Raw genomic sequence first — 21,263 nt, 5'->3', positions numbered from 1 at the left:
AGCTGATGTTAATAGCCCAGCGGGGCCAAATGCCGGCTGGTGCCAGGCGAAATAAGAGAGAAAAAGAAGCAGATGAGAAGGAAGTGTAGACTGCGACGATGTCTAGGCAGGCAGTTGTTGTTCCCTCTGTCTCCGCCTCTGTCATCTGTCCTCTGTCCTTTTGATAAGCCTAAAGGGAGTCTGGTTTTGTGTGTTTGTGAATGTGAGCAGCTGAACAGCTGTTTCTGACGGGAGCAGACAACTGCGCAAGCGCCATGCAAAATGCAAGCGAACACAAACGAATCAAAACACGAGTCGCACAACAAAGCCGAAGTTGCGCCCGAAGATGAATTCGAAGCCGATGCTGTTGCCGAAGTGCGTACGAACGACGAGAACGATACATGTGCTACTACCTGTGCAAGTTGAAACTGAAGCAGCGCTCACAAACAATTTCAACTTTCAACTAAACGGATGTCACGCTGCTGCATAGCGGAGCCAGTTGAAGCGATAACATTGGCAGCAGCCGCATCTTACTCTCTCTCTCTTACTCACTCTCTCGTTTCGTCCCGCGTGAAATTTGGAATTTCGTTGCCGTGGCCGTTGCCATAGCGCGTCGCTTCAGTCGTTTGCCAGTGGCCCGGCATGCCGGTACATGAATCGCATCGCATCGCTTCGATTCTCGCTTTTTTCGCTCGTTGTTTGTTGTTGTTTCGCGTCGCGTTCACAGCAACAAATAAATAGAAAATAAATCAACAAAAATGTGCAAATAAATTCGATTAAAGCGCGAGATTCAATCGCAATTGGTTGCTAGTCAGTTCCGCCCATTGCATTGCGTTTCAAGTGGGTGTCAAGAATACAATGAAAACAATGCACCAAACTAAATTGCAGAGTGCAGCGTGTAAATAACATAAACAAGCCAAGTAAACCAAAGACCACAAAACAAACAGTGCTGAAAGAACAAAAAAGAAAGCAACAAGATTTCGACAAGATCAACCAGAATCAAAATGGTAAGTTAATGCAATGCTGCGTATATGTGTGTGTGAGTGTGTGTGTGACTCTCCTCTGCCTCGCTTCCTTGCTGAGCGCAACACATGCTGATTGACCATGCCGCGATAACGCCAGATGTCCCAGACAGACAACAGAACACAGACACACTCAAAATACATATTTGTGGAATCTGGTGGCTCTTTAAATACATACATACATATGTATGTATATCTGAAAGTGCGACGCATCTGTTTTTTATTTGCGTGAATGTTTGCCCCAAACTAGAGTCGCATTTTTGCATTGCCGGAAGAACACAAAAATATTCTGCAGCATATTCATTTTGTCAGTTTCACGTGCGAAATTATAAATTACAAATACAAGAATTCTTTCCCCCTCGGGGTGTTCACGTGAGATTTATTGTAGGATGAGCGAAACTTGCTGCCAACTGCCAACTGCCAACCAATGACTTTAGCCGCCATCTGTTTCTGATGGCCTTGGGCTGAGCATCCCAGCTGCAAATTATTGCAGCTGGCTTCGCTGTCATTCCAATTGCCGTGCCGTCTTCTCTAATGTTTTGTTCGCCAAGCGGCAAACACACAAAACTTCTCAGCTCAGCAATTGATATCAGAAAGATATTTAGATATTTATTTCATTTCCATAATAAGGGTGAGTTTGTCTCGCCAATCTCATTCGAATTGATTCTCACAATAATAATGTTGCCTAATTGAGGCACGTGCCACAAATCCGGCTGTTTGGCCAGCTGCAGCAAAGCAATCTTTGGGCCATGCTGCAAGTTGCATGAGTCAGAGTTCTTCGTACCTTGGTACCTTCTGCTTTCTGCCTTCACCTGGCCTTGACAAGCCGACAGCTGTTGCTGAATGATCTGCTCAGTGTGACCGATAAGAAAAAGGCAGAGCAAGAGAGAGAGAGAGAGAGAGAGAGAAAGAGTGGCAAGTGTCTGCTTCTGCTTATGCTTCTGCTGCTCAGCCAGCTGCTGTGCTGTGTGTTGCCTCTTTGCTCTGTTACATCTGCTACGTCTTGCCAATTGCTTTGTGCTGCTGCTGCCTTCAGTGGCAAGACACCTGCATAAACATTTGAACAGCTTGTGGGCTCAGAGCAAGCGCTGTCTGCACTCTGCTTCAAACACTTGAGGGCATATTAGTTTGTGTGAGTGGGCAAAGCACATCTTATTATCATTATCAATTGGAATTGCAGAACAAATGATTGCCCACAGTATCGATGTGCAATAATTGAACTAAACTTATTTTTTGTATCATTTTACTTAATTTGAATTGCAATATAAGGATCAAAGGTAACATCTTACTATCTTATGTTATGTTACAAAATATTTGATATATACAATATATTAAATAGTCCCCTTAATGTTATGATTATTATTCTGTATTGTCTGCTGAATACATTGTATCTGCAATTGATTTGTATTATACTTAATAGTGCTTTAAAATAAATAAAATAAAATAATAAAATAAGAATGAATAGTGCTTTAAAGAACTTGCATGATTTTGATGCAGTGAGTAACAATAAGTTCTTCACTTTCTTACAATTTTAATTTTAGTAGAATATTGCATTGAAAGAAATAAAAAATGTGATATAATATAATATTATAATATATATTTCATTATAGAAGAGTATTCAAGAGTCTTCCTATGTAGATTGATTGATCTATTAGATCAGCTTGCACCTTCACACATACTTCAACACTTTGAAGAAAGAATTTGCAATAAATTTTGCTAGCAACTAGATGAAGTAATAACCAATATGTCTGTCTAAAATGAGTTTAGTTAATTGAAATTATTTGGCATAACTGAATCAGAGCTGAAAGAGTTGGCTAATCAAAAAAGAGGATCCGATAAATAATGCAACAGATGGATAAATGGGCAAATTGGTTGATTGGACGCAGTGTCAGTTCATTGGATTGACACATTGACGATTAGGCCAGAGGAAAACTCAGTGAATGCATTTGAAATTGACAGCGTTGTGAAAAGGGCAAAGTTATTAGCGTAATAAGCGCAGGCAGAGAGAGAGAGAGAGAGAGAGGAAAAGCGCAGGTGGAAATGCACATGACAAGTGCAGCTGTTGTTTGATACTTAGTGGGTGGCATGCCTCATTCGGCATTCAACATTCGGCATACGGCATGTGGCATGTGGCATGTGGCATGTGGCAACCCAAAAATCCCTGCCCAGCCAGCCATCCATCAAGTGCTCAATCAATCATTAGCGTTGTAAGCTTCGCCCTCCACTTCGCATTTCGCTCCCCTGACAGACGAAATAAAGTTGAGGCAACATTTTCACACCTAGGCAATTAAGAGGTACGTACTACGTACCCCCCTCTGGAGGCACGCCCATGTGGCTGCCTAGACGACATTGACTAATGAGGCGCCATTTTGTTTGGCCTCCAAACAGCTGAGCCAACGACACAGCAACAACGACAACGACAACCACAATGCAAATGGCGACCGGAAATAAGTCAATTTGCTTATTAACAACAACGAGGAGAACAAGGAGAACAACGCAAAGCTCAAAGCTAAACAAGACTCCAAAAATGTCACACACACATTTCAACTTTTGTGTGTGTGTGTGAGCACACTCTTAATCGAAAAAGTCAAAAACAATTTCTTGGCTTCTATTTTCTCCCACTCTTTCATTCTTATGCTGAACTAGCTTCGAGTTACATTTGTTCAGACCATTCTCTCTTTTTGTCTGTGTGTGTGTGTGTGTGTGTGTGTGTGTGTTTGGTTGGATTTCTGTTGCGCCACTGCAAAATTGTTGTCGCTGCAAGTGGCAGTTTATTAAAAAGACGTGCTCCCAACCAAAGTCACAAAAAGAAGCCTCCAAAAATGTTTTGCAGGCTTGGAGCACATAAAACGAGGATAAACTGAAATTATTTTTATTTGCGCAAAACAATGCAAGGAACGGTAGTAGAAATAGCTTAAAAGTGAACAATGTTTTGTTTGTCTGAGTTTTTTTTTGGTACTCACATATGAATTACAATACAATACAGTCACAGACGAGCATGTTCGACTGTGAAATACCCGCTACCCATTCTCAACAATGAAGCATTTTCATTTAAATATACACAATTAATATACCAAAAAATACTGAAATATACCGAAATGTATATTTTGTATTTTTGTGTAAAATAGTCATTGGAAAGATATTCTTTAACTCTATTTATATATCTAAATATACCAAGTATACATATCTATATACATAAATACCAAGTGTACTTAACAGTTAGTTGCATGTGGCAGGTAACAGCCAGAATGTGGCATGTTTCCAGTTGTATATTTTCTGAAATCCGGTACCCATTCTCAATAAAAGGAAAGAATGCGGTATTATTATTTGAATATACCATTTTATCATACCCCAAAAATGCCAAAATATACCAAAATGTCTATTTAGTATAGTGATTTAATAACATTGTAAAAAAGAGGCAGTGCTAAAAGTTATTTTGCCATATTTTCATACCGTAAATACTGAAATATACCGATTTGTATATTTAGTATTTTGATGTAACATAGTATAAATAAGATGTTCTTTAACACTTTTTATATACTTATATATATAAAATACCAAGTGTAGTTAACATGTGTCCAATTGTATATTTTCTGATAAAATAAATCATACCGCAAAAATACAAAAATATACCATAATGTATATTTGGTAAATTGATATAAGATCGTTGCAAAATTAAAAGGCAATGTCAATAAGTTCTTTATGCGCATGATATAAGCTCTATTATACTTTTAGAAAATACCAAGCGTAGTTAAGCTAACAGTGGCATGCAGCATGTGGCATGTGTCCAGTTGTACATTTGATGCTATTGAGGAACTTAAGAGAATACTACCCCAAGTGCAGTAAAATTCATTCATCTTCTTCAATGTTTCGATTCCACTTTCAACGGTTTCTTCATTGTGTTGTTTTATAGTCTCAGTCTCGCGTTTTCCCTTTACAATCCTTTGGCCTAAACTGTCGCCTCTTATGTTTAAAACATTTTCTAAATAGTGCGCACAAGATGACAAAAAAAAAGATACATATATAAATGCCACGACTAACGGCATGTCCAGCGCAGATACACTGTCCTCCTCCACCCCCCTGGTTTCCCCTTCCTCCTTCAACCCGCTCTCTTTGTTTTGCGTTTTGCTGGCAAGCGCCCAAATTGTCTGGTCGGGTTTCCTGCTGCCGCCGCCGCTGCTGCTTTGAGCCAAAAACATTTGAATTGAATTTGCAGCCGCCTCTACTTCAATCTCCAGACACAGCGTTGACCTTGTCACACATACACACAGAGCATCCCCGGGCAAAAGGGGCGTCGGCCAACGACAACGACAACGGCGACGACGACGACGACGACGACAACGACAACGACACAGCTGCCGCAATATTTCTTGCGCCAGATGAAACGCAGATGATGCCAGGCAAGAGCGAACAGAGAACATTGGAATGGACAAGGGACAAGTGGCAAGTGGCAAAGGAAGCAGCAGCAACAGCAGCAACTGAAAAACTGCGTTCGCCAAGTGGCAACAGCTGCATGATTTAAGTACGGAAGAGAACATATCTGCCATCTCTTTCTCCTCCTCTTCTTCTTCGTCTTCTTCTTGCGTCTTGTAAGTTGTCATGTGGCACAGTTGTTTGAGCTGCAGCTCAAGTGCCGGCAACAGATTTTTGCTGTTGGTCAGAAAAAGAAAATAAGAGAGAAAGAAAAGAGATTGCTGCTGCTGTTGTTGCTGTTGCTGCTGTCGAGGAGGCAGCAACATCAATCGATTCGAGCATGTGTCGCTAATGGTTGCCGCTTGCGAAATGAGCAAAAAAGTGTTGTGTGCCACCATTTGATGCACAGCAATTTCACAGGTGCTACCATAGCCATCAGCAGCAGCTGCTGTCAGTCGCAATTTTTAATTGAAAACGACAGCAACACGACACCACAACAGCAACTGTCGAGTGCAGCCCTGGCCACAACATCAGCGTCAATGGCACGTGCCAACATGTGTTGCTCTCTCCCCCTTTACCCCTCGACTCAACTCGACTGCTGCAGACAACTTGGCTGCACAAGCAATCAACAACAAAAGGCAGCAACTGGCAATGGCAACTTGGAGTTGTGGCACGTGCTGCACTAACTGAAAATGATTTTCCAATCAGACTGAGCACAGAAACAACAGCAATCCAAGCAGTTGGAAAATCTTCAATTGGCAACAATTCGGCCTCGTTTCGCTAGAAAATTGCATTTGCCACAGACAACAGACAGCAGACAGCAGCAACAGCAACTGCCACAGCTGCGAGGCATCAGCTGCATAATCGAAATTCTGGCAACATTCAGTCTGGCAACAGACGTTCAACTATCCGTTCTAGTCGCAGCTGCAGTTGCGAGTTACAGTTGATGTTGCTGTTGCAACAGTTGCAGCTGCAGCTGCAACGCCATCTCGCGACTCGCTGACTGGCCACTTAATGCCCAGGCGGCCAGGCGGGGCATAAGACAGTTCATATCGGAAGTAAAACAGACCGTAAAGCCGATTAAGCGCAACACTCGCTCAACTGTTTCTGTTTTCACTGCTGATGCTGATGCTGCTTCCTTTGTTGCTGCCACTCTTTGTTATTGCTGCTGCTGTTGTTGTTGGTAGATGTGACACACCATTATCTTATTATGCCTGACACACTCACCCAACCACCCACACACACACACACACATACACATAAGAGGACACACACGTGCGGTGGCTAGTGTTAAATTGTTGTTTGTGTTTTCGTGTGATGCGTAATTTAAAATGACGCTGATGCTGTGGCACGTTGCAGACACACTTACACTTGTGGCAACAGACATACAGCGCATCCCTCGAGAGTTGCCTCAATACTTTGTCAACTAATAGTAAACTAAAATTGAATTATGCTTTGTGGTTCATTTTGGTGAACTCGTTCAGTAGTTAAATATGAATTAAACGATCTCTTTGTTTCTTTAGATCATTTAGTTCGTTTCTATTTAGTTTTTAGTTCGTATCCGACCTTATATTTTCATTAAGCTGGACTTCTACTGTTAGAGAACCTTTATATTATGTTAATTTTCAGTCTGTTAATAAACAATAAAGAACGATCCAAACGAAAATTTACGACCATCATTGTTCACTTGACTAATTCTTTAGTTTGAACTAGTTCAGAACAGTATGACACAACTTTATAGAAGGGTTGTGTGAAGATCATTTGATTAAATTAATAAGTTGGTTCGTTCATTTTTTAATCAGTCAATTAGATTGTTTATTTCATTCATATATTTCGAACTTGAACTTGTAACGTTTATATAGCAAAATCTGAAATCGGATAGGCGCATCTTAATACGTCACTACAAGATGTAAAAAAAAGCTACAGTCGAGTATGCTCGAAATCCGGTACCCATTTCGTTGAAGTTTTCAAAATTAGTGTGCCGAAAAAATACTAAAATATACCAAAAGCTATAATTGGTACATAAATGTACTGCTACATTCAAAAGGTACTTTAGAGTACAAGATAAAGCATATTGAAAGCTATGGGTAGAGAATGTATTAAGCAAGCACTAAAGTATGCATTTGAGAAATCGAAGAAAAGAAGTTAAAAAACCATTTTTGATAGAATTAAATTTATTAAGATGATGATGATCAATGCAAATTGTTTCAATTGTTCTTAAGTTACATGTTATGTTATTACTTCAAGTAAAGAAATTTCCTATAACTAAAATAAAATATCTGTAATTTATAAACAAAACTTTCTTCTTATAAACGATAGTAATACATCGAAGAATAAAAGTATTGCTCACATTTTCACTTCTAGTTGAATACTAGAGTTGAACTTGCAACAACTTTTCTATCAACTCCCTTGCGAGTGCTTGCACTAGCAACTTCATGTGTAATGAAGCAGCTGACGCGGCAAGTTGCAAAAAAAAAACCTTTTTACTGTAAAATACACACATCACCACACTGAAGAGCCGCACACACAAACACACACATACACTTGAATGGAATATGTACGTGTATCTTTTTGTCGAAATGTACAACATGTGTTGTTAGTGTTGCTGCTGTTGTTGCTGCTGTTGCTGCTGTTGCACAGGTGTCGTCGCCAGTAATCCCTTTCAGACGGCGTCGGCGGCGAGCGCCACTTGTGCATAATGACGCAGTCCACACACACAACTACAATTGCACAGCTGGACTGTGTGTGTGCGTGTTAACTGGACTCGTCCACGCTGCTGTCATTTGCACACATACACACGCATACACACACACACACAGATACAAACATACGTGGCAAGAACGTGAACTGGCAGCTTACAGCTAAAGCACATGCAGCTGTGCTGTGATTTCAGCCATTCCCCCCTTTCCCCACCTCCCCACCACGACTCCGTTCACATCTCTCAGCTGCCATGCCACCCCCTGCAACCCTCTCCCCACCGCATACAGTTTTCCTATACTAGCAACCCTTCATGTTGCTGCTGTGTTTCTGTTGTTGTTATTACAGTTGGCGCGCCTTTTCGTTAACTCTCCTCTCCACTCCTCTTTATCCTCCTCCTCATACTGCTGCTCCTCTCGCACAGCTGTGAGTGTGTTATCGCTGTGTTTTTGTTGGAAAAAGGGATAAAAGTATAAAATGCTTTGGAGTCCAGCCACATGGCCACAGTCAGAGCCGTTGCTTTTGGCCTTTTTTACACACGAATTAAATGAATGTCGTTGAATTTTTTTATGATTTGTGCCAAGGCATACTCGTAATTGAAAATTATGCGCAACTTGCTGTTGTTGTTGTTGTTGTTGTTTTTTGTTCTTGTTGCTGTTGCTGTTGCTTTTAATTTGTCATTGCTTTGCTAACGGCTTGCCTAATAGTTGCCACGCCCACGATGCGTCCTTTTCTTCGCCACCCCCCTTGCCGCCCTTGCCGCCACCCCCGCATCGTTTAAATAATTACTTTTTCTTTTAGCAATTTTGCCAGCAGCCGTTGCCTCGTCGTCGTCGTCGTCGTCGTCGTCGCCAATGCCGACGCAGCGCCAGCTTGGCAGCTGCCCCAAGTTTTGTGGCAAAAGTTCTGCGGGTGACATTTTCCATTTTAGCTCTGAAGCTCAAACTGAGGCAGCTTTGAAGTGGCTGCCCCCAAGGGTTGGGAGGCGAAGGAAAACAACTCAAGTTGAAGCCTGCTGCTGCTGCTGCTGTTGCTGTTGCTGCTGTTGCTGCCGCCGACAGGGCGACAGCTGCTTGAGCGACGACAACACGGCTGCTTCTGACATTTGATTCATTCGTCATAGCTCTTCTGGTCTATGGCTCTGTTTCTGCCTCTGCCTCTGTCGCTGCCACTGCCTCTGCCACTGGCAAACGGCGGCAGCTGCTGCCAGCCAGCCATCCAACCATCCAGCCAGGCAGGCAGCCAACCAGCCAAGCTATTAACTGAGTCAGGGCAACCGCCCACTTGGCCGCCCACTCACCTGGCGCACACACAAAACACTTGTTGTTGCCGCCTGTCACGCATGTTTTGCTTTGTTAGTTATTTGCCAGAGCCAGAGCGAGAAGCAGAGCCGCAGCCACAGCCACAGCCCGAGCCTTCCCTACCATCCTCATACCGGGCCAAACAGTTGACAAGTGTTATAGACGCCATATGCCGGCTGGATCCGTCATTAGTGGCCCCCGCGCCCCGTGGCGCCCCTTCGTCTAGCCTCTTTGCCAAACGGCAGCTGCCATGTCAAGTGTTTGTTTTTAATAGAATTTCATTTGCAGCATTTTTAGTAATTTGCCTGATGTGAAACAGCTGTCCAAGAACTCTCTCTCAGTCTTTCTCTTTTTCTGTCTCTCTCTGTCTCTCTCACTCGTTGTGTCTTCCGCACACACTTGTAATACTCGTTGAATAAATATGGCCAAATGCGACGATTGACTTTAAACATTGCGCTAAAAACTGTTTTTACACCTCAAATGGTCGATTCAATCTCTGGCATTTGCTTTTGGGTAGTTGGAGAGCTGCGGGATGGCGGGTTGCGGACTGCGGATCTAAAACATGAATGAAAATGAGCAGATTTTCCCCTTGCCTCTTATTTTTCTTGCTCTTGTTGTTTTTGTATTTGTGTTTTTTTTATACTTTTGCGCTTTTGTTTATGCAGCCGGCAAGCTGCACAAACTCCCACAGTTCGACCCAGGTATTTACATATTTTAGTGATAAAAATCAACAAAATATTCCCATGTTCACTCGACATTAGTCCGACCTGAACTGAACTGAACTGTACTCAACAGAACAGAACCGAACCGGACATGAACATGAGCATGAGCAGGTGCGTGCCGAAAGGGTGCTGATTCTGATTCTGCGGTTCTGATTGGGTTGAGTGGGGGAAAATTGGTTTAATAGGTGGTAAGTGCAGGCTGTTTGCATTGTTGAATGAAAGGCGGTGGTAGCATGTGAGCAAGTGAGCAAGTGAGTGTGGATGATTGGAGCAAGGTGGATGAATGCATTGCAAGCTGGCAAAATCTACACTCAAGTGATTACGACTCAATTAAAATGTTGCAGTTAATTGAAATCATTACTGCAAATCATTAAGTAAGAAGAGCCTTCAATAATCATTTCATTATAGTTCATTGCTCTGACATCTTTCGCTATTTAGTTTAGTTTTATTTTCAATGTTCAAGTTTGTCATTACATAGTGTATAGTGAAATGTAATAAATTAAAATTAGAAAAGTAAGCCCAATATATTCTTCCGTTTGCCCATTTGTGTCAATTTCTGCATCATTTATTTTCTAAGCTTATTGTTTTAAATGAATACTTTTTTTACCCGATACCCATAGGGTAGAAAGGTACCAAATATAGCCTTAGGCATGTGTCTTAGATGTGTCTTAGATGCCTTAGAATGTGTAACGCGTATCTTACAGTCGAGCACAATCGAGTTTTACTTGTTATTACTCTTATTATTTGGGGAAAGGATATTCGACGACCTATAAGATCTATTGTACCCCTTCTGAGCATTATTTCTTCCATCAGTTCAACTTCTTGACTGAATTCAAACATTTTGGACCATAATTCTTTATCTCAGTTTCAGAGCCTGTTCCTAATCTATTGATATATTGTTATTCCGTGTTTAATTTTCCCTAGGATTAAAATCCATTAAAATGCCTTCTCTCTTCTTCCCTAAGACATGTTCTTATTATATTTTTACATATTCAACAGAAGTAGTTTAGGTCGTATGAGGGAGTTTTCTGCTTCCAAATTGTCCGCAGCTTTGATTCGCAAAATATGTTATATATTTTTATAAATACCGAATGTTGCTTCTCTCTAAATTCATTATTCATTATGTTTTTAATGCAGTCTTGTATTATCCTGATTGCATCAGAATAGTTTGCAACTTGTTTGTATGGCATTAACAATTCCAATTGTGGGGTTCAAATTACTATCGGAACACAGATAAATAATACCGCATAGCTAAGGCCCGAAGGCAACGTTACAGCTGCCCATAATGAGTCTCAGTCACAGGCCCAAAACACGGACTAAATCGTCTGATTTGGGAAGTGAGGGAAGGCGAGAGCTTTGTGTTTTGATGGTGCGCCCAATTTGCATGTCAGACAACAATTTAATCAAATTGAAATCAAATAATTTGAAATCATAATGTGAGAACTTTGTCACTTGATGTTTTCGGTAGACGCATGGGAACCTGGACATGCTGACAAAATGTCTGACTGCCTGGCAGTCTTATAATTACAATTTGGAGCCCCTTTGTTGTCTACCGAATAAAACTGAAACAGAAACAACAACACAACACACACAAAACAAACGCAGTCTGTTTAAATTTCTCAACTAATTTGCGACTATTTACAGATGGCGCTCGATGGCAAGGCGATAATTAAGGAGGAAATTACCGACAAGGACGCCTATGACGCTGCCACAGCGGCAGCAGCAGCAGCGGCAGCAGTAGCGGTGGCCACATCGACAGCTGCCTCATCCGCGTCATCATCAACGACGTCATCAGCAGCAGCAGCAGCGGCTGTGGCAGCAGCGGCCACTGCAGCAACTGCGGCTGCAATTAGTCGACGGCTTAAAGGTGAGTGTGGCATGGACAACGAGATATGGGAGACACAAGTGGGAAATAGGAAGTGGCAAGTGGAAAGTGGCAGTGGAATGTGGCAAGCGAGATGTGAGTGTGAAATGGGGTTTGGCTGCCATACATTAAGGCGTTTAATTGGGGACTTACGACTAGGGATTGGGATTGCGTTCGAGTTTGCGTTTGGGTTTGGGTTTGGGAATTCATGGCACAAGTGCAGCCAAGCGACAGGCACAACGATTGATGGTGTGAATGCCAGCAGCTGTGTGCGTGTATGTTTCTCTCCTCTCCTCTTCTATTGCCATTGAGTTCATTGAGTGTTTTTGTTTTGTTTGTACGCGTATTGTGACAGGGCAAAGCAACACGAATCAACAACAAAACCCGTAATGAGCGAGGGGTGAGATTTGTTTGAGCTGCTTTCTCTATGATATCGCAATCTTGGGTTCACAGATTTCTTGCCGCTGAATTAGGAATCATTGTTTTATTCAATTTACTGAATATATTCATAAAAGACTAAATACAACAATTTGATTTTGGAACATACTTGTTTAACTTAATATCGTGGAAGTATTCCGATTGTTTTATGAGACTTATCATATCAATGAATTAAGAAGCATTTAAGAAGCACGACAAGATTATCTGTCCAATATTTTTTTCTGCTAAATTTAAAGAAATGTTGTATCAAAAATACATATAATTTTTGTTGCTTTGCTTAATAATTAAAATACCTCAAAAGCAATTGATTATAAAGAATATTATAATGTACAAAGAATCCCAGGCTGTATTTGACGTAAAATATAAGGAACTTAATAATAATTCATTTTTATTTAAATAACCATGTTTATACTACTCAGATTGAGCTAAGCACATTTTGATTAATTTCTAATATTCTGAGTGTTGAGAATATTCAGCGAGTGACAAAATTCCTTGTTACTGGCGAAAATCAAGTAATTTTTTTTTTTTTTAAATATGATGTTCATAGAGTAGTGAGAACTTTCAGAGACACTTTTTAATAAACAAAGCAAAGTATTGTAGTCACTTTGTTGAGTTTCAACTGCTTTTACGCATCACAAATAGTCTCGCAAGTCTCGCTCTGTATTCTATGTGGGTAACAGAGGCAGCTAGCGTTTCCTTTTACCTTTTGGCCACTTACCATTTCCAACTTCTTTTCCTTCGTTAGCCCAAAAAATAACAGCCGCTGTTGGCATTCCCAGCAGTAACAACGGCAACATCAACGACAGCAGCAACAGCAGCAGCCACAGCCACAGCAGCAGCAACAGCAACAGAAGCCCGCATCTAGCAACAAAAAAAGCGTAGCATGCTTTTAGGGGCTGCTGTTTTGTGTGCTTTGCTTTGATTACTGTTGTTGCTGTGGTTGTGTTGCTGTTATTGTTGTGCATACCTGTGTCCTCTGTAGCTGTGTCAATTCCCAGGCCATTGATGTGGGCGTGTGTGTGTGTGTGTGTGTGCGTGTGTTCGCTCTGCATATAAGGCGCTTAAATTCTATCAAAAGCTTCCCTCAAATTAACATTCAAAACTGAAATACTCCTCTCTCTATAAAAGAAGAAGTTTTGTTTAACAAATGTTTGCTGTGTGTTGCATAGACGCCCACAATAGCAACAACAGCAACTGCAGCAGTATCAACTTCATTACGGCCGCCTGCTGATGGCCATGATGATGATGATGATGTTCATGATGATGATAATCACGAGCTGCGCATGATGAATATTTGCCAAAATGATTGTTTTCCCAAATGACTATGCCAGCAACAGCAACAGAAACAGAAACAACAACACAAGCTAAACTTGCCAACGTTTCGTTTTGTGCGCTCGACTGCAATCTATGGGACGCAGCTGTGCAAATTCTGTTGCCCGCATACATACACACACACACACACACAGCAACGGCAGAGAGAGAGAGAGAGAGTGGCAAACAGAATGCCACTGGCCCATGCTGCGTATACGTAACCTTAAATCGATGGCTGTTGCTGCTTCTGCAGCTGAAGCTCACTCATGATGCTGATGCTGATGTTGCGCCAGCCGTTGAGGCTCCCACAATGCCGCATTTCCACGCCCCTTTCGACCGCCCCCCCCTCAACACACTCGCAGAGAGACAGCAAATGGCCAACATTATGTTTTAGAAAATATGTGAATTGTCAACACAAAATTTTCGTAAATAGTTTTTCGTGGCCGAAACATTTTTCGTGCCCAGTCACAGCTGTGTGTGCTGTTGCTACCCCCTCCCCAAAACTACCCCCTTCCACTCCCCTGAGGCATAACTTTGGGTCAGTTGTGGTTTTTGCGGAGGCCGGCGAAACTTTAAAGCCCCAACCAAACCAACTGCAATATTTTACAATTGTACACAGCAGCCAGTTAGATACTCAGTTAGATAGATAGCCAGATAGATACAGCGGCAGATGTAGATACAGACAGACAGACAGACGGGCAGACAGATACATTTGCTGAGTGGGCGACAGCTTCGTTCTGTTGTACTTAGTTTGCCTTCTTCTGCTACTACTGCTTCTTCTTCTACTTCTTTAGTGGGTTTTTTTTTGCATAGTAGCCAATTACAGGGCAGGCGGCATCATGTGATCCATCATTGTCTATGTTTGGCGTTTGATAAGCCGCCGCCAACTCAGTTGAGTGATGCCCTCTCTCTCTCCCTCTCTTTCGGTCTCTTGTGTATGTCCCTTCGATTGGCGTGCCTGAATGGCTGTGAAAACACAGCCAGTTGCAGCTGTATCCACAATCATTATCACAAAAGCAAACTGTGCAGCAGCCACAGCAGCGGCAGCAGCAGCAGCAGCATCGACGTTGCCAACGCCATCGCCATCGCTATCGTCATCGTCATCAACAGCAGCAGCAGCAGCAGCAGCAGCAGCAAAAGCAGCAACAGTGGCAACAGTGGCATCATTTGCACCCCACACCAACCAGCAATTCACCCTCCTCCCTCACACACACACACACTCATATAAACAATTTCCATTAGCTTGTGCAAACAAAGTTTGTGTATAAGTCTGTCAGTGTGTGTGTGTATGTGTGTGCGTGTTTGGTCGCCAATGTAGAACAGGCGACAAAACATTCGCCAACCGAATTTCCTATGCAAAATTTAGATGCCAAAAAGAGTTTCTGGGAGAGAAGAGACATATGAGTTGGGAGACTTAAAAAGAAGAAGTTAATAGGTACATAAAACTATTTTTAGACCTGTTTACGGTTTAAGTAAATATAACGTGAGTATTTGACCCTTAGAGCTATCAAACTAGCATTCCAACTTTGTTAACAATAACTCACAGCTGCGATCTTTTCAGTTTTCTGACATTAATTAGAATAGGACAACGAAATAAATAAGCACAGATTAAATAAAGAAATTCGTTATCATATTTCGCACTATCAAATTTTGTTATTATTAAAACAATTTTTTTTTTTAAAAGGTAATATTTTAGGCTCCATCAATTTAGTTGAATATATTTTGGGCTAGTCTTTTGGTAATTACATTTCAGCTTATGATTTCCACACGTATAATATGCTACCTGCAAAAAAAGCAAAAAGAAAACAAAAAAAGTGCAGTATTATCATTAAATTAAATATATCAAAAAGATATTGAAATGCGGTATTATCGTTAAATTATTTTAAATTTAATATACCAACAAAAATACTGATGTATCGGTATATACCGAAATCTATATTTCGTGTATCGACGGACAGATTGAGGGTCATGGCTATATCATCTGTGTTGTTAAGACTGATCAAGAATGTTATCTGCGTTGGGTTCTTTGGGCACAAAGGAAATGATTTTATGTTATAGTTGGGAATTTCATGTAGTATAACTTAGCGTGAAACAAAATCACTTTAGTTTTCATTTGCCGCCGTTTTGCGAAGCTGGAAGCTTGCCATTTTTGTTCCATGCTTCTCTCGTTCGTCAGCAACTCGTTTCTGGTCCATCTGCGCGGTGCGGCTTTTCCGTTAAGCTTTACGTTTTTGAGCTAGTGTCGAGTGCGTTGCTGCAGGTTCATTCCCAATCCCTCTTCCATCACCATTCTCTACAGCCTTTTGCTTGGCTTGCAATTAGAGCGTGGCGTCTGATTTGCTTGCCTGGCTGGGCTTGTTCCCTGGCAAATGGCACCCAAAACTGTTTGCTAATTTATTTCCCATGTTCAAACAAATTTGTTAATGTTGCAACCTACAGCGCACATGCAACATGCAGCAGGGTGGTGATGGTCAGCAGACTGGACAGGACAGGACAGGACAAGATGGGACAAGACCTGACAAGTGCTGTAGCTTGTTGTGGTCAAGAGAGAAAGCGATATATATACGTATATACTACAGATATTTGTGGCATGGCTAATGTTGCAGCTTCCGAGCTTAAGCTGCTACAGCAGATCCAGCTACTAATGCATTTGTAATGCGCTTGGCCTGAACATCCTGTGTCTGCCCCACGTCCCTTCCCCTTCCTTGCTCAGGGAGTTTCTGTTTTCCAACTTGTTCTCTCAAAGTTGTTTATTGTTAACTAACTAACGAGCTTCTTCCTTTTGCCAAACAGCCAACAGCAGCAGTAGCAGCAGCAGCAACAGCAGCAACAGCAACGGCGACAAGAGCTCATCCACCTCCTCCTCATCCAACAGCGGCAAAGACATGTCCATCTCCGCCAGCAACAACACATCCAGCAGCCAGCACACGCCCAACGGCAGTCGCGAGCGAGAGCGTGAAAGAGAACGAGAAAGGGAACGGGAACGGGAACGAGATCGTCTGTGCCGAACACCACCGGACTCCCCGCCTGAACCGGTTCGCAACATGGCGCCGCATTCTCCGCACTCTCCGCCACAGCAGCTGCATCTGCATCAGCGACCACAACGCAATGCGAGCGCCTCGCCCGTGGTGAATGGCGGTGTCGCCAGCTCAGCCACATCCCCGACGCCGGGATCACAACATGCCGCATCCCTGGCAGCCGCCGCTGCCGCAGCCGCTGCAGCAGCTGCCCACGTGGAGCAGGCGCGTCTGCTGTCCAAGCTGCGCAAGTTTCTGGGCGCCTTGGTGCAGTTCTCCCAGGAACTCGGCCAACCGGAGGTGAGTGAACGAGTGCGTGCTCTGGTGCTCTCGTTGTGCAGTGGCGCCATCTCGCTGGAGGAGTTCCGGCTGGCGTTGCAGGAGGCCATCAACTTGCCGCTGCGTCCGTACGTGATGCCGCTGCTCAAGAACAGCATGGTGCTGATGCAGCGCGAGATTATGGCGCTGGCCAGGGCCACCAACCAATCGCCGCTGCAGTATGTGACCAGCAACGAGCAGTCCGTAATGGAGCTAACGCCTCACGGCGTGCCGAGTGCGGAATTCGCTGATATCTTCGTGCAACTGGAGGCGCCACCAGCGACGTCTGGGAATGTCAATGGCGGGTCGCTGTTCAAGCGACGCTCCTCGGACTCCATGATGGAGCACGGCGCACACAACGGACTCCAGGAGTGGAGCGAGTACATGGCCAGCGGAGGAGGCGCCAACGCAGCCAACGCATCAGGCTACGCTCCAGCTAGCAAGCGACTGGCCATGCATCCGGCTGGAGGTCACTCGGTGCTCGCCTTCGACTACAGCGCAGCGGCTGCGGCTGCCGCTGGCGATGTGGCAGTTGCGGCAGGTTTCATGCAACGTGACGAACGGGACTTGCAGCCCGCAGCCAGCAGACATGCTCCGCCCCAGGTGGCAAGAGGCAACAATGCCCCTGCTGGTGCAGCACTGCCAGGAGCTGGCGTAGGAGGTGGCGGAGTGGGTGGTGCTGGGGGAGCTGTTGGGGGCGTAGGTGGCGAGGAGGAGTGGAAGAACATTCACACTATGCTCAACTGCATCTCGGCGATGGTTGACAAGACGAAGCGAGCCATCACAATACTGCAACAGCGGGGCATTGAGCCACAGCACGGCAGTGGCAACAGCCAGGAGGTGACTCCGGCTGCTCTCGCCGAGCTGCGTCGCCAGACCGAGGAGAAGGTGGCCGAGTTCAAGCGGAATGCAGAAGATGCCGTCACACAGGTTTGTCTATCAATTGTCCTTCCTCCACGACAAATTTTAAATGTGATTTGATTTCAGGTGAAGCGACAAGCAGTCATAGAGATCCAAAGGGCCGTGGTGGCAGCCGAGACACGGGCTGCAGAGATCATGACCCAGGAGCGACTGCGCATGGAGAAGTTCTTCATGGAGATGAGTCGTCATTCCAGCGGAGAGCGCGACCTGGACAACAAGTCGCCTTCCATAACCAGCGCACAGAATGTAAGTCCCTTACCTTATTACTTTTAGAGGTGTTTTTTGGGGAACTTTGTGGCTGTATGACAAGGAAGAAGGAACATTCTCCAACAAAATAAAGTATTCTTGATTTTCGTAAACATCCGAGAGGATATACTCCTGTCCGTTTGTCTGTCCGTATGAAACACTAGGATATATAAGAGAAAGATATGATTTTTGCTCAATACAACAAGTAAAGTATTTATGATATCTGAAATTTTGGTTGCGATCAGATAAAAATTCGGTCAATTTTAATAAGCGATGTTAGTATATTTTATGAATAATACCAGTCAGTTTTTTCAGTATTTATTCGGAATATTTAAAGAATAATGTCTTTCAGTATATTTTAGTATTTATTCGGTATATGAATATGAATATATTCGGTATATTATATGAATAATACTAGTCGGCCTATCTTAGTATTTATTCAGAATATTTAAAGAACAATACCTTTCGGTATATTTTAGTATTTATTCAGTATTTTTTAATAATATTACAATTCGGAATAATATTTTTGTATATTTTAATAATAATTCAATTTGGTATATTTTATTATTTTTTCGTTATATTGATGTCTTATATTTGAATAATAATATAATTCAGAATATTTCAGTATTTTTTCGGTATAACAATGTGTTATATTTTAATAATAACACAGCACTGTTTTGCTTTTATTGGGATCTCACAGTCGAGCACACTCGAATGTAGTTTTCTTACTTGCTAGAGGTATTTTTTCTAATTTTCTATGCATTTCATTTGCCACACAGGGCAGCAACTTGCAACAGCAGTGCTGGAATTGCGGTCGCAAGGCAACTGAAACCTGCTCCGGCTGCAACATGGCTCGCTACTGCAGTGCATCGTGTCAATACAGGGACTGGGACAGCCACCACCAGGTGAGTGAAGCAAACGGACCAAAACGGGATAAAACACCAATACTTACATTGCGACAAATCTCTTCCTTCATTCATTTCACAGGTCTGCGGCAACTCACGAGCCAGCGAGCTGAGCGCCAAGCATCTACACTCGACTAGCGCCAGCGGACATCGCAGTGCCATGGCCACCCGCTCTCCTCCCACTCCCACAGCAGCAGCTGCCGCCGCCGCCGCAGCGTCGGCTCATCTTCAGGCAGCCGCAGTTGGCGCTCGTGAAGCTGCAGCAGCCGCAGCAGCTGCGGTGGTTGGTGGCACTCCAGGCAGCGGGGGTGGCGGAGGTGTGGCGTCTGTGGGTGGTGGCACGCCCAGTGCGCTGGTGCCCAATGGCCTGGGCTCCAAATGACGCATTCGCATGATGAAACCCAAGAAGAAGTACTTGTGCTAGTCAAATTAAACGTGGCGATTGGAGGCGGACGAGGAGAAGGAGGCGCCAATACCATATATGATTCTCTGATTATATGATTATATCATAACCTACATATACGATTATGCAGTTCAACTAAAGATAAACCTTAACCAAAAAACAAAAAAAAACCAAAAACAAAATGAGGAGCACGTTTCCCACATTTTCCAAATAGTTTTCTAAATGATACTTAAAGTAAACGAGATAAAGATGAAAAATTCACATTCTATCAAGATTTGCAAAAATTCCTTTTGCATTTAAGAAAAATAGAAACTAAAACTTGAGAAGCTGTTGAATGGGTGTAAACTTTGATTTCATCACTTTATTGTTTTCCATGACAATTTGATTTGATAAGAATAACTCATTCAATCGCAGCTGAATTCAATTAGGCACATTGAGCACTTGAAATTAAAGTATTTGCACTCACTTTCAACATATTACAGAATACGATTTAATGGAGCTGTAAGTAGGCGATAGGTAACCCAAAACAAAACAAAACAAAAAAAAGAAAATAAAACTGAACATAGTAGTTATTATTATTATTATTAAACACATGATTACAATATTTTGAATTGTGTCTAATTTATTGAGTATTTATTTAATTTATTAATTAGTATTTATTGTATCTCTAAATCAATATTTAAATGTATTTTAACTATAAACAAGAAGAAAATGAAAACGAAAATGAAAACCAAAAGCAAAGCAGCAAGCAAGTAAAGTAAATGTTACAACAACTACAAAAAAGGCTAAAAGAAACCAAGAAATAAAGTGTTTTAAACCAAACAACGATTTCGGATTCGATTCATCTTTTATGGGATTCGGGATTCAGGATTCAGGATGCTGCCTAAAAGCAGGCAACACAAAGCAGCTGCAGCTGCAACTGCAACTGCTGCACGATGTGCTGCCATGATTTGCACATTAGGGAGTGTGTGTGTGTCTGTGTGTCTGTGTGCAACAAAACCACAAACTACTGTGATGAAATTTCAATTATCGTCACTCAGCTGTGCCCTCAGTATGTGTGTGTGTGTCTGTGTGTGTGTGGCACACCTGCTGCTGTCGCATTGCAAGAGCAAGCAAAAGCTCGTTAGTGCCTCGCCTTGCGCTGCCTGGGGGCGCCCACAACGTTTGTTGCACACAAGCGCACATGGCTTGTGGCTGCCACACACATACACTGGCACACACGTGCATACCCACACATATGTACATAGTCTCGCATACACATTTGTAGACACTTCAGGATCAGCATGGCTCAACTTTGCTTTTGTCTGGAATTGCTGTGAGTGTTTTTCCTTCTTTTTTCTCCATGTGTGTGTGTGTATGTTGCAACCCTTCACCGGACAACCAGAGGCAAGCTCTCATGATGAGCATGGCCATGATGATGATGATGGCATTTTGCTACCTGAGTGATTTTCTAAAGCCAGCTCAGTGGACGGTTCGGGGCGAGGCATGTATTCAAATAGCTCCTTCCTAGCCACTTCCTCATTGTGCTGCCAGCATACGTTGTTGTCGTTTTGTTTGCTTCTCAACTCGAGTCAACTCGACTGTCCATCTGTTCGTTCGTTAGCTTCTACTTAACATGCAGTTATCGTTTGTTATCGCCAGCAGCTACAGCTCAGCTCAGCCCAGCCACAGACATGGGCATGTTGTCAACGACAACAGCAACAATT

At 42.9% G+C, this 21,263-nt stretch overlaps 1 protein-coding gene across 1 annotated transcript; it reads left to right on the top strand.

The window, feature by feature from the left end:
• The first annotated feature begins 416 nt into the window (after window positions 1-416).
• LOC132788765 (protein CBFA2T2) lies at window positions 417-20,397 on the top strand. The gene is made up of 6 exons (XM_060796325.1): window positions 417-986; window positions 11,779-12,001; window positions 16,541-18,012; window positions 18,070-18,249; window positions 19,029-19,154; window positions 19,237-20,397. Exons 1-6 carry the CDS (start codon window positions 984-986, stop codon window positions 19,534-19,536), a joined length of 2,304 nt encoding a protein of 767 aa, XP_060652308.1. The 5' UTR covers window positions 417-983; the 3' UTR covers window positions 19,537-20,397.
• Window positions 20,398-21,263: the final 866 nt, after the last annotated feature.

The sequence above is a fragment of the Drosophila nasuta genome, chromosome 3 (assembly GCF_023558535.2).
Source record: "Drosophila nasuta strain 15112-1781.00 chromosome 3, ASM2355853v1, whole genome shotgun sequence".
NCBI lineage: Eukaryota > Metazoa > Arthropoda > Insecta > Diptera > Drosophilidae > Drosophila > Drosophila nasuta.
The sequence above is the reverse complement of the archived record's forward strand: the minus strand, read 5'-3'. Positions and strand labels throughout refer to the sequence as shown.

Bases quoted from the DNA above. Each gene is read 5' to 3' on its own strand.
- LOC132788765 (XM_060796325.1), top strand. The intron at 12,002-16,540 runs GTGAGTGTGGCA...TTTGCCAAACAG, and splicing joins AATTAGTCGACGGCTTAAAG to CCAACAGCAGCAGTAGCAGC. The intron at 18,013-18,069 runs GTTTGTCTATCA...ATTTGATTTCAG, and splicing joins CAGAAGATGCCGTCACACAG to GTGAAGCGACAAGCAGTCAT.